A 12,934-nucleotide genomic window follows, 5' to 3' on the forward strand; every position below is an offset into this window, starting at 1 on the left:
AGCAAAGCGCGGCTACGTTCAGCACGTACGACGGCACTCTGTTCCATTCAAACTCGCATCCTAACTTGCTTCTGAGCATGCACGGGTTTAAAAACGTCGTTTTAGCCTACACACGGTCATTTTTTATGACACAAAAAACGACGTTTTGAAAAACGACACAAAAAATTGAAGCATGCTTCAATTTTTTTTTGTCGTTTTTCACAAGACATACAACAACGTTTTCCCCACACACGGTCATTTTAATTGACGTTTTTAAAAACGTCATTTTTTTTCATCACATAAAGTGATGGTGTGTACGCTGCAATATGAATGGAAGTCATTGAAAATCATGGAGAATGACTTGCCAATGCGAGTTTGCAGTCCAAAATCGTGGGACAAGTCGTATAAGTGTGAAAGGGGAATGAAGCTGATTCAGGTAATCTGCACGCTTGTAAGACAATTGTACTGAAGAAAGAGGATTAGCATGACACCCAAGCAGGTAACATTTTCCGAAGGCGAACTTGGCAATGGGTATAACGCCAGTAGCTTTGCAGTGAGTTTTTCCGAATTTTTTAGCGTTCTTCAGCGTTTCTTTTCCAATAGGATCAAAAACGTTATAAAAAGGGGGAGCCGTGTTTTTGAGCGTTTTTTTTTTACATTAGAGAGTTTTTACAGCTAAAAACCCACTAGTCTCAGAACCCACTAGTTTTTTTTTTTTACAGCCAAAAAACACCCCAGCCAATAACTAGACATGTATCTGAATTTCCGAGTTAGAATAGTACCTAATTAACCGCTTGGGATCTGCGCTATAGTCAAATGACGGCTACAGCGCGGATCCGAAAATCCAAGTGGACGTCAATTGACGTCCGCCCCTTTGCGCGTTCCCTGCGCGCGCTCCAGAGCGCGCAGCAGGGAAACTCTGTGTTGGCCGTGTCCCTTGGACACAGCCAATTACAGATCGCCGCGAACGGCCAATCAGAGTGGCCATTTGCGATGCGATCTGTGCGGCCAATGAGAGATGATCTCATATGTAAACATATGAGATCATCTCTCATTGCCGTTTTACACAGAGACAGCGTCCTGTCTCTGGAGAGGAGACCGATCTGTGTCCCTTGTACATAGGGACATAGATCGGTCACCTCCCCCAGTCACCCCCCTCCACACACAGTTAGAACACTAAGCAGGGATACATTTAACCCCTTCCTCACCCCCTAGTGTTAACCCCTTCAATGCCAGTCACATTTATACTGTAATTAGTGCATATTTATAGCACTGATCGCAGTATAAATGTGAATGGCGCCAAAAATGTGTCAAAAGTGTCCGATGTGTTCGCCATAATGTTGCAGTCCCAATAAAAATCGCAGATCGCTGCCATTTCTAGTAAAAAAAAAAAAAATAATAAAAGAAAATTCTGTCCCCTATTTTGTAGGCGCTATAACTTTTGCGTAAACCAGTCGCTTATTGCGATTTTTTTTTTTTTTTTACCAAAAATATGTAGAAGAATACGTATCGGCCTAAACTGAGAAACATTTTTTATTTTTATTTTTTTTAAATTGGGATATTTATTATAGCAACAAGTAAAAAATATTGTATTTTTTCAAAATTGTTGCTCTTTTTTGTTTATAGCGCAAAAAATAAAAACCGCACATAAAGTCAAATACCACCAAAAGAAAGTTCTATTTGTGGGGAAAAAAGGAAGTCAATTTTGTTTGGGAGCCACGTCGCACGACCGCGCAATTGTTAGTTAAAGCAACGCAGTGCCGAAAGCTGAAATTTCACCTGGGCAGGAGGGGGGTATATGTGCCCAGTAAGCAAGTGGTTAAACCCTTTTTTTGAAATAACGAAAATAAAATTTGCATGAAATTCTAATGGTTTTCAAATTCGAAAACTTTTCGAATTCGATAATTTTCCAATTTCCAAAGAAAATTCAATTAGAATAGAAAATAAAGGAAATATATATTCTAAATATTTTTTTTTCTATTTAGACACACTTCTAAACCTTGTGGACGGCCTTCCCAGAAGAGTTGAAGCTGTTATAGCTGCAAAGGGCGGGGCCAACTCAATATCAAACCCTACGGACTAAAGCCGCGTACACACGATCGGTGGCTGTAAGAGAGCATATACCGTATTTATCGCGGTATAACGCGCTCTGGCGTATACCGCGCACCCCCAAAGTGGCCCCCAATCCTGTGGGAAAAAAAGATTTTTTGTTTTTTTGTACTTACAGTTTTGGTGTCTTGCGCGGCGTCCATCTGCGGCCTCGTCGGGTCCGGCATCCTTCTGCGGCCTCGTCGGGTCCGGCGTCCTTCTGCGGCTTCGGGTGTCCTCTTCGGCGGGTCGGGCGTCCATCTTCGGCGGGTCCGGTGCTCATCTTCGGCGGGTCCGGTGTCCATCTTCGGCGGGTCCGGCGTCCTTCTGTGGCGTCCTCCCGCTCGTTTCCCGCCACGACTTTGAATACTGCGCCCGCATATAGTGAGCGCAGTACACTCGTGAATCTTCGGGCAGGCTCGGGCGCCTCTCGCACTGACGTCCTGTACGCTCAGGACGTCAGGACGTCAGTACGAGAGGCGCCGAGACTGCCCGAAGATTCACGAGTGTACTGCGCTCGCTATATGCGGGCGCAGTATTCAAACTCGTGGCGGGAAAGCGGGTATCGGCGTATATCGCGCACCCACGATTTTGCCCTGATTTTCAGGGCAAAATAGTGCGCGGTATACGCCGATAAATACGGTAAGTGTACATGTATAACGCCAGTAGCTTTGCAGTGTGTTTTTTTAAAGTTTTGCTGATTTTTTTCAGCGTTTTTTTTGGTTTTCAATGGGATCAAAAACATTAAAAAAAGGGGAGCCGTGTTTTTGAGCGTTTATCTGAATTTTTTTTTATGTTAGGGCCCTTTCACACTGGTGCGTTTTTGCCGTGTTTTTGCGGTAAAAATAGCGCTATTAAAACGCTCCCCATGCCCCTCTCCATTGAAATGAATTAAAAACGCGGTGTTTTACCGCAATTTTAACGCTCCATTTTTGCCGCGTTTTTACAGCGGTTTTTATTAATTTCAATGGAGGGGGCATGGGGAGCGTTTTATGGGCGTTTTAATAGCGCTATTTTTACCGTGAAAACGTGGCAAAAACGCGGGAAAAACGCACCAGTGTGAAAGGGCCCTTAGAGTGTTTCTACAGCTGAAAAACTCCTTTCAGAACCCACTAGTTTTGTTTTTTTTCACAGCCAAAAAACAACCCAGCTAAAAACTAGACATGTGCGCTTTGTTTCATTCTGAATTAAAATTCAGACGAATTTTAGTTTTTCGGAATTTTCGGATGTATCTAAATTCCGAGTTAGAATATTTAACAGTTTTTCAAATTTGGACGAAATTCGAATTGTTTTCAAATTCAAAAACTTTCCAAATAAAACTTTTCAAATTCAAATAGTTTTCCAATTTCTAAAGAGAATAAAATAGAATTTTTTTTCGAATTTGGATGAAATTCTAAGGCCGCGTACACACGATCGGTCCATCTGATGAGAACGGTCTGATGGATTTTTCCATTGGTTAACCGATGAAGCTGACTGATGGTCAGTCGCGCCTACACAAAAACCATAAAAAACCGACCGTGTCAGAACGTGGACACGTAAACCACGTACGACGGCACTATAAAGGGGAAGTTCAAATCCAATGGCGCCACCCTTGGGGCTGCTTTAGCTGTTTTTGTGATAGTAAAAGACGATTTGCGCTTTTCTGTCTGTTACAGCGTGATAAATGTGTTATCTCCATAACGAACGCTAGTTTTACCTGAACGAGCGCTCCCGTCCCCTAATTTAGTCTGAGCATGCGTGGATTTTTAACCGATGGTCGTGCCTACTAACGATCGTTTTTTTTTCTATCGGTTAGGAATCCATCGAGTAAATTTAAAACAAGTTGGCTTTTTTTTAACCAATGGTTAAATAACCCATGGCGCCCACACACGATCGGTTTGGACCGATGAAAACCATCAGACTGTTCTCATCGATTTAACCGATCGTGTGTACGTGGCCAAATTGTTTTCGAATCGTTTTCAAATTCGAATAGTTTTCAAATTTCCAAAGAGAATAAAATAGAACAGAAATTAAAGGAAATTTATATTCTAAAATATTTTTTTTTTTCTATTCTATTTCTTTATTTTCTATTCTATTTTATTCTCTTTGGAAATTCAAAAATTGTTTGAATTCGAAAACTATTCGAAAACTTTTCAGATCGATCCGAAAAATTACAATAAATTGAAAAACGAATAAACAAAAAACGAATTCCAAAAACAAATGAAAACAAATTTAACTAAAATAATTTATGTAAATGACAAATCAAAACGAAACAAACAAAAACACATTTTTTCGTTCTGCACATGTCTGCTAAAAACAGCTAATAACAGCCTATGTGTGGACGGACACACAGGATAACATAATGGAGAGTTTATTAGGCTTCTTTCACACTATGGATTGTATGTCCGTTTTATAATATCCGTTACTACTGTTATTACACCTATTAACGGACGTTTATTAACGGATTTAATAACGGATACATACGGATAAATATTTTACCATTCTTCCTTTATTGAAAACGGATAATGTTTATCCGTATATATCCATATACATCCGTTATATCATTCCTTTCGAACGTCCGTTAATAAAAACCATTTCACCCTTTCTTGAAGTCCAGCTCCAGAAGTCTTTACTGAGCATGCTCAGTAAAATTAACGTCCGTTAACATAACGGACATTTACGGAGACATTTACTAACGTCCGTGCGCCATAGACTTCAATGTTAAAATATAACGGACGTTAATATATCCGTTACTTGCAACGGACAAAAAATGGACAAAAAATAGTGCAAGACCCGTCACATATTCCGTTACAACTAACGTCCGTATGTTATAACGGACTATTACGGATCTTTACAGAACATAAAAAAATCCCATAGACTTTAATGATATTTTATAAAGGACGTATAACTTCAGTTTTTTAACATTATCTGACGGATTTTAATACGGATTATTAAAACGGATTTATTTTGTAGTGTGAAAAGGGCCTTAACTGCAGAAAAAAAATATCTGAAGCCAAAAACAGCAGCTGTAAAAACATCCAGTGTGCATGAGGAATACGTTTCAGGTGTTTTAGAAATGAAATGAAATGGAATGAATGAGATGATGTCCACATGCAGGTGAAGGAGGTTGAAGTGATTGTAAAATCTGAGTCTTTGCCCAGGTTCACACTGGGTACAATTTGGTACGATTTGAGATGCGATTTCACATGTCAAATCACATCTCAAATCGGCGGCATTTGCCGGCAATTGTCGGCAATGGCACTGTCCTAATCGGTGCGACGCCGCATCTGCGGCGCTGCACCGATTTCAAAAAGTAGTTCCTGTACTACTTTTTGCGATTTCGGGCCGCGATTCACATTGAACCCTGCACAGATGTCTCTTAAATCGCAGCCGAAATCGCGGCAAAATCGCAGCCGCAAAATCGCGGTCTTACCGCGATTTTGAATTCGCAGCAGTGTGAACCTAGCCTTTGAGATCTTTTCCTGGGAATCCAGCAGCTGCAAACCTCTAAATGTCAGGAATCCAGAGAGGGAAGAGAAGAAGTGACTCTGGAGAGAGAGAGAGAGACGAGTGTCACCCGCCCTTCACCACACACCGCTCACATACTGAACCTGATTATTACCAGCTGGTAACATAGTAACCGGGACTCACCGGAGGATTCCATCATCCACCATTATAATTAATGGAGCATCCTGGGGGAGCGCAACAGTGACAGACCGCAATGATCAGAGCATTGTACTCATGTCTTGTCTATCAACATCAACTATCTATCTATCTAAAAGTATTGGGACGCCTGCCTTTACACGCACATTAATTTTATTGTCATCCCAGTCTTTGTCCATAAGGTTCAATATTGAGTTGGCCCACTCTTTGCAGCTATAAGAGCTTCAACTCTTCTGGGAAGGCCGTCCACAAGGTTTAGGAGTGTCTCTATGTGAATGTTTGACCATTCTTTAGAAGTGCATTTGTGAAGTCAGGCACTGATGTTGGACGAGATAGATGTGTCAGCAGAGGCATTGCTAGGGGGGTGCGGTCCACTAGAGGGGGGACACCATCCCGATTTAAAAAAAAACAAAAAACGTTTTTTTCTTTTTTTTAGCTGACATGTGGGGGGGGGGGCGGCCCCCCCGCGATTGCAGCGATGAGCGCCGCGGAATCGGAGTGCCGAGCGCCGCGGTACAAGAGGAGGGGGGGTTGCGGGGTGACACAGCAGCACCATCCATCCCCTCCTCTCACAGGCTGTTAGCGGTGGTCGGCAGTCGGCACACAGGCACAGCCCCCTCCTCTCTGTTTGTGTGTACAGAGGGGGAGGGGCCGAGGGGACCTTCTGTCCATGTGCCGTGGAGCTGCCTGCGATGATCTGAGGTACTGAATGGGGAGGGGGGGTGTTTGCACCTGGGGGGATTTCACTGAAGGGGTGGGGGGATGTACTAAGGGGGTGTTTGCACTGAGGGGGTTTTCACTAAGGGTGGTTTGCACTGAGGGGGGGGGGGGTGTACTAAGGGGGGGGGTTGCACCGAGGGGGGTTTGCACTGAGGGGGGGATTTGCACTTAGGGGGGGTTGCACTAAGGGGGAGGGTGTCTGCACTGAGGGGGTGTCTGCACTGAAGGGGGGTCTGGGTAACATGCAGGGGTCCAGAGGTGCAGGTGGCTGTGTAATGTAAAAGGGGTGCAGTGATGCAGGGTGCTGTGTAATGTAAAGGGGTGCAGAGGGCTGTGTAGTGTAAACGGGTCCAGAGGTGCAGGGGGCTATGTGATGTAAAGGGGTGCAGAGGTGCAGGCGGCTCTGTAATGTAAAAGGGGTGCAGTGATGCAGGGTGCTGTGCAATGTAAAAGGGTCCAGAGATGCAGGGTGCTATGAGATGTAAAGGGGTCCAGTGATGCAGGGTGCTGTGTAATGTAAAGGGGTCCAGTGATGCAGGGTGCTGTGTAATGTAAAGGGGTCCAGAGGTGCAGGGTGCTGTGTAATGTAAAGAGGTCCAGAGGTGCAGGGGGCTATGTGATGTAAAGGGGTCCAGTGGTGCAGGGGCTGTGTAATGTAAAGAGGTGCAGGGTACTGTGTAATGTAAAGGGGCCCAGAGGTGCAGGGTGCTGTGTAATGTAAAAGGGTCCAGAGGTGAAGGGGGCTGTGAGATGTAAAGGGGTCCAGTGATGCAGGGTGCTGTGTAATTTTAAAGGGGTCCAGTGATGCAGGGTACTGTGTAATTTTAAAGGGGTCCAGTGATGCAGAGGGCTGTGTAATGTAAAGGGGTCCAGTGATGCAGGGTGCTGTGTAATGTAAAGGGGTCCAGAGGTGCAGGGTGCTGTGTAATGTAAAGGGGTCCAGTGATGCAGGGTGCTGTGTAATGTAAAGGGGTCCAGAGGTGCAGGGTGCTGTGTAATGTAAAGGGGTCCAGAGGTGCAGGGTGCTGTGTAATGTAAAGGGGTCCAGAGGTGCAGGGTGCTGTGTAATGTAAAAGGGTCCAGAGGTGCAGGGGGCTATGAGATGTAAAGGGGTGCAGTGATGCAGGGTACTGTGTAATTTTAAAGGGGTCCAGTGATGCACTTTATTATTTATGTATAATTTCATATTTACCTAATTAAGATGGGAACAAGTATTTTTTTTTTTCTAGTACAGAAGATAAAACAAATATCTAAAAATGAATGTTTCGGCGGAGCGTCTGTCGCAGGGTCAGTAGCGTGTCCGTTCTCTTACCTGACATTCTCATAGCGATGAATGTAAATCTTGTGGAACTGGTGCTGCAGATGTTCGTCTTCTACATTGGTCATGTCGTTGATCATTTCAAGTACAACAAATCGAGGTAATACGGAGAGGACAAGCCTTTCCTAAAAGACACAATAAATGCATTACAATACAAATGACAAATAATAAATAAATAAAAAAGCCCACACACATAAAATAAAAAGTTAATGCCCCGCCCCTATCTACATACGAGTACAAACAAGTGACAAGTGCGCCTATGTGTGAAAACAATTGTGCCACACGTTACATATCACAGCAAACGTTGGAATATTATCAGTGTCCTGATGATCAGTGCAGCCCCAACATTGCCCAGCTAGAAATCTGTGCCAATGTGTGCCAACCAGTGCTGCCAATCAATGACCAGTGCTGCCAATCTGTGCCAGTGTCCACCAGTGCTGCCAATCAGTGCCCACCAGTGCTGCCAAACTGTGCCAGTGTCCACCAGTGCTGCCAATCAGTGTCCACCAGTGCTGCCAATCAGTGTCCACCAGTGCTGCCAATCAGTGCCTACCAGTGCTGCCAATCAGTGCCCACCAGTGCTGCCAATCTGTGCCCACCAGTGCTGCCAATCTGTGCCCACCAGTGCTGCCAATCAGTGCCCACCAGTGCTGCCAATCAGTGCCCACCAGTGCTGCCAATCAGTGCCCATTAGTGATGCCTGTCAGTGCCAATTAGTGGCGCCTAGCAGTGCTGCCTATCATTGCCGCCCATCAGTGCCCCCTTATCAGTGCCGTATATCAGTGCAGCCTCATCAGTGCTCATCAGTGCCGCCTTAGCAGTGCACATTAGTGCCTCCTCATCAATGCCCATCAGTGCTGCCTTATCAGTGCCCACCAGTGCTGCCAATCAGTGCCCACCAGTACTGCCAAACTGTGGCAATCTGTGCCCACCAGTGCTGCCAATCTGTGCCCACCAGTGCTGCCAATCTGTGCCTACCAGTGCTGCCAATCTGTGCCCACCAGTGCTGCCAATCTGTGCCCACCAGTGCTGCCAATCTGTGCCCTGTCAGTGCCAATTAGTGGCGCCTAGCAGTGCTGCCTATCATTGCTGCCCATCAGTGCCGCATATCAGTGCAGCCTCATCAGTGCCTCCTTATCAGTGCCCATCAGTACTGCCTTATCAGTGCCCATCGGTGCTGCTTTATCAGTGCACATTAATGCCGCCTCATCAGTGCCCATCAGTGCAGTCTCATCAGTTCCTCGTCATCAGTGCCCATCAGTTCAGACTCATCAGCGCCCATCAGTAAAGGAGGAAAACTACTAATTTAGAAAAAAATTAACAGAAACTAAAAAAAAAGAAATTTTGTTTGTTTATCAAAAAATAAAAAGCCCAATGGTGATGAAATACTACCAAAAGAAAGTTCTATCCGTCTTAAAAAAAATGCCCAAAATGTTGTTTGGGTACAGTGTTGCATGACCACGCAATTGTCATTCAAAGTGCGACAGGAAGGGGGTGAAAGTGCCCATTAGGCAGCATCACCTATGGGCAATTTTGGGTACTGCAGTTTTTGCCACATCATGGGCGCATGCGATTTCATGGCTTGGCATGTTTGGTATCCATATACTGGATGCAATCTCATCTTTTATATTTGACCAAAAATGTGGGTATTACAGTATATTATTGTGTTTGTGTGCGTTTAATTAATTTTAACATTATTTTCTCAAAAATATAGATTTGATAAACATTTGGACAAATATCGTGCAACATAAAAAAACTGCAACTACGGGTGGGTTTTTTTTTCTGTGTTTTTTTTTTTTATTCTAAAGGGCTTCTGCTTTAAAAAAAATTGTATCAATATTTGGGGGTTTAAGAGAGGACTTGTGCTAGAAAGTGGGGTGGGGGGCAGATATGTGATGGGGGGCACTTTGGAGGGGAGAGGACTTGTGCTAGAAAGTGGGGTGGGGGGGGCAGATATGTGATGGGGGGCACTTTGGAGGGGAGAGGACTTGTGCTAGAAAGTGGGGTGGGGGCAGATGTGTGATGGGGGGCACTTTGGAGAGGAGAGGACTTGTGCTAGAAAGTGAGGTAGGGGGCAGATATGTGATGGGGGCACTTTGGAGGGGAGAGGACTTGTACTAGAAAGTGGGGTGGGGGGCAGATATGTGATGGGGGGCACTTTGGAGGGGAGAGTGATGGGGGCACTTTGTGCTAGAAAGTGGGGTGGGGGGGCAGATATGTGATGGGGGGTACTTTGGAGGGGAGAGGACTTGTGCTAGAAAGTGGGGTGGGGGGCAGATGTGTGATGGGGGGAACTTTGGAGGGGAGAGGACTTGTACTAGAAAGTGGGGTGGGGGGCAGATATGTGATGGGGGGCACTTTGGAGGGGAGAGTGATGGGGGCACTTTGTGCTAGAAAGTGGGGTGGGGGGGCAGATATGTGATGGGGGTACTTTGGAGGGGAGAGGACTTGTGCTAGAAAGTGGGGTGGGGGCAGATGTGTGATGGGGGGCACTTTGGAGGGGAGAGGACTTGTGCTAGAAAGTGGGGTGGGGGGCAGATATGTGATGGGGTCACTTTGGAGAGGAGAGGACTTGTGCTAGAAAGTGAGGTGGGGGGCAGATATGTGATGGGGGGGCACTTTGGAGGGGAGAGGACTTGTACTAGAAAGTGGGGTGGGGGGCAGATATGTGATGGGGGGCACTTTGGAGGGGAGAGTGATGGGGGCACTTTGTGCTAGAAAGTGGGGTGGGGGGGCAGATATGTGATGGGGGGTACTTTGGAGGGGAGAGGACTTGTGCTAGAAAGTGGGGTGGGGGGCAGATGTGTGATGGGGGAGCTTTGGGAGGGAAAATAAAATGACAATAGTAACAAATTTAAAGGAATCCAAAATAAAGCAACTAGAATTTCAAATCGTTTTCTAATCAAATTTGAATAGTTTTCAAAATTAATTCGAATTTCAGAAGAGAATAAAATAGAATAGAAAATAAAAGAATAGAAAATAATATATTAGAATAGAAAATAATAGAATAGAAAATAAAAGAATATAATATAATAGAGTTAAACAGAACAGAATGGAAAAATAAAAGAATAGAAAAATAGAATTGAAAATTAAAGGATAGAATAGAAAATAAAGGATTAGAATTGAAAATTAAGGAATAGAATAGAATGGAATAGAGTTAAACAGAAAAAAATAGAATGGAATATAAAAGAACATAATAAAATAGAATAGAAAATGAAGGGATACAATAGAATAAACTAGAAAGAATATGACAATCTTTTAAAATAAATTTAAATTCAAATAGAATAGAATAAAAAATATTTGAAAAAGAAAAGAGTATAATAGACAAAACAATAGAATAGAATAGAATAAAATGAAATAATTTAACCTTTTTCCGAAATTCTAATTTCGAATAGAATAATTCGAATTCGAATAGAAAAGAATAGATTAGAAAAGCAAATAAAAGAACAGAATAGAATAGAAAAAAAACAGGATAAAATAGAAAGAATATAACCATCTTCCGGAAGTTGAATTTGTAATTTTTTAAATTTTTTTAAATTGAATAAAATAGAGAAGAATAGAAAATTAAATATTAGAAAAAATAGAATAGAAAATGCAAGAATAGAAAAGAATAGAATAAAAAAACAATAGGATAGAATGGAATTGAAATAATATAACCATCTTCCAAAGTTCAATTCTACTGAATTTAGAAGATTTGAATCGAATCAAACTCTAACAAAACTAATTCCGAATTTATGTAAATAACGAATCGAAATGAAACAAAACAATAGTTTTCATTCTGCACATGTCTACGGACACGGGCATAATCACCCCAACACCACAACATGCATGTGCAAAAATGGTCAAAATTGCTCCGGTCGTGAAGTGTATGAAAACGCAGAACAGAATTATAAAATAAAAGAATAGCAAAAAAAAAAATAGAATAGAAAATAAAGGGATAGAATAAAAAAAGGATTATAATTAGAGCTGCTAGATTAATCATCAAGAATCGTTATCGCGATCTTTTTCCCGTTGCGATTCTTGACACAGGGTTTCACCATCTTTGACATGAAAATAATTTTCTCTCTGCACTTTGGTATGCAAAGAATTCCCTCTCTGCTCTCAGCCAAAGGTCAAAGTCTGGGCAGCCTGCCAAGTTTTAAAAACATTCTTTATCAGTGGAAAGTTAAAGTCTAAACATTGTATCACATTGACTTTTACATCAAGGGAATTGACTTCTGTATGTAAATTAAAAACATTTAACCACTTAAACACCAAGGGGCAGATCCACGTAGTGCGGCGTATATTCCCGCCGGGCGTAGCGTATCTAAGATACACTACGCCGCCGTAATTTTTTTTTCAAATCCTCAAAGAATGTGCGCCGTAAGTTACGGCGGCGTAGTGCATCTTTTGCGGCGTAAGGGCACGCAATTCAAAACAATGTGATGGGGGCGTGTTTTATGTAAATACGTCGTGACCCGACGTAAACAACGTTTTTTTTGAACAGCGCATGCGTCGTCCGTGGGGGTATCGAAATTAAACCGGAACAAGCCAATGCTTACGACGGTGACGTCATTCTACGCAATTCAAATTCCTATTCGCGAACGACTTACGCAAACAACGTAAAAAATTCAAAATTTGACGCGGGAACGACGGCCATACTTAACATTGAGTACGCCTCATAATATCAGGGGTAACTATACGCTGGAAAAAGCCGAACGCAAACGACGTAAAAAAATGCGCCGGCCGGACGTACGTTCGTGGATCGCCGTAACTAGCTAATTTGCATACTCGACGCAGAATTCAACGGGAAAAAAAAACACGCGGCCGGCGGAAAAATGCATCTACGATCCGACGGCGTACTAAGACGTAGCCTGTCGGATCGATCCGAGATGCAGTCGTATCTTGTTTTGTAGATACAAAACAAAGATACGACGTGGGAAATTTAAAATTACGCCGGCGTATCTACGTAATTCTTTTGTGGATCTGCCCCCAAACCTTTTTCTGACAGCTCTTTTCAAGTTAAAATATTTTTTTTTGCTAGAAAATTACTTGGAACCCCCAAATATATATATAAATTTGTAGAGACCCTAGAGAGTAAAATGGCGGTTGTTGTAATATTTTATGTTGCACTGTATTTGCGCAGCAGTCTTTTTAAATGCATTTTTTTTTTGGAAAAAAATAGTTTAATGAATTAAAAAAAAACTA

The 12,934-nt window shown here is 43.0% G+C and overlaps 1 protein-coding gene across 2 annotated transcripts in view; it reads right to left on the reverse strand.

The window, feature by feature from the left end:
• The window catches only part of ADCY8 (adenylate cyclase 8), a 387,999-nt gene that overhangs the window by 240,485 nt on the left and 134,580 nt on the right, over positions 1-12,934 (reverse strand). For both annotated transcript variants that reach the window (XM_040354976.1, XM_040354977.1), the window contains exon 3: positions 7,742-7,872. In XM_040354976.1, coding sequence (XP_040210910.1) covers positions 7,742-7,872 — 131 coding nt within the window. The remainder of the gene's footprint in view (positions 1-7,741; positions 7,873-12,934) is intronic.

Source organism: Rana temporaria, chromosome 5, assembly GCF_905171775.1.
Source record: "Rana temporaria chromosome 5, aRanTem1.1, whole genome shotgun sequence".
NCBI lineage: Eukaryota > Metazoa > Chordata > Amphibia > Anura > Ranidae > Rana > Rana temporaria.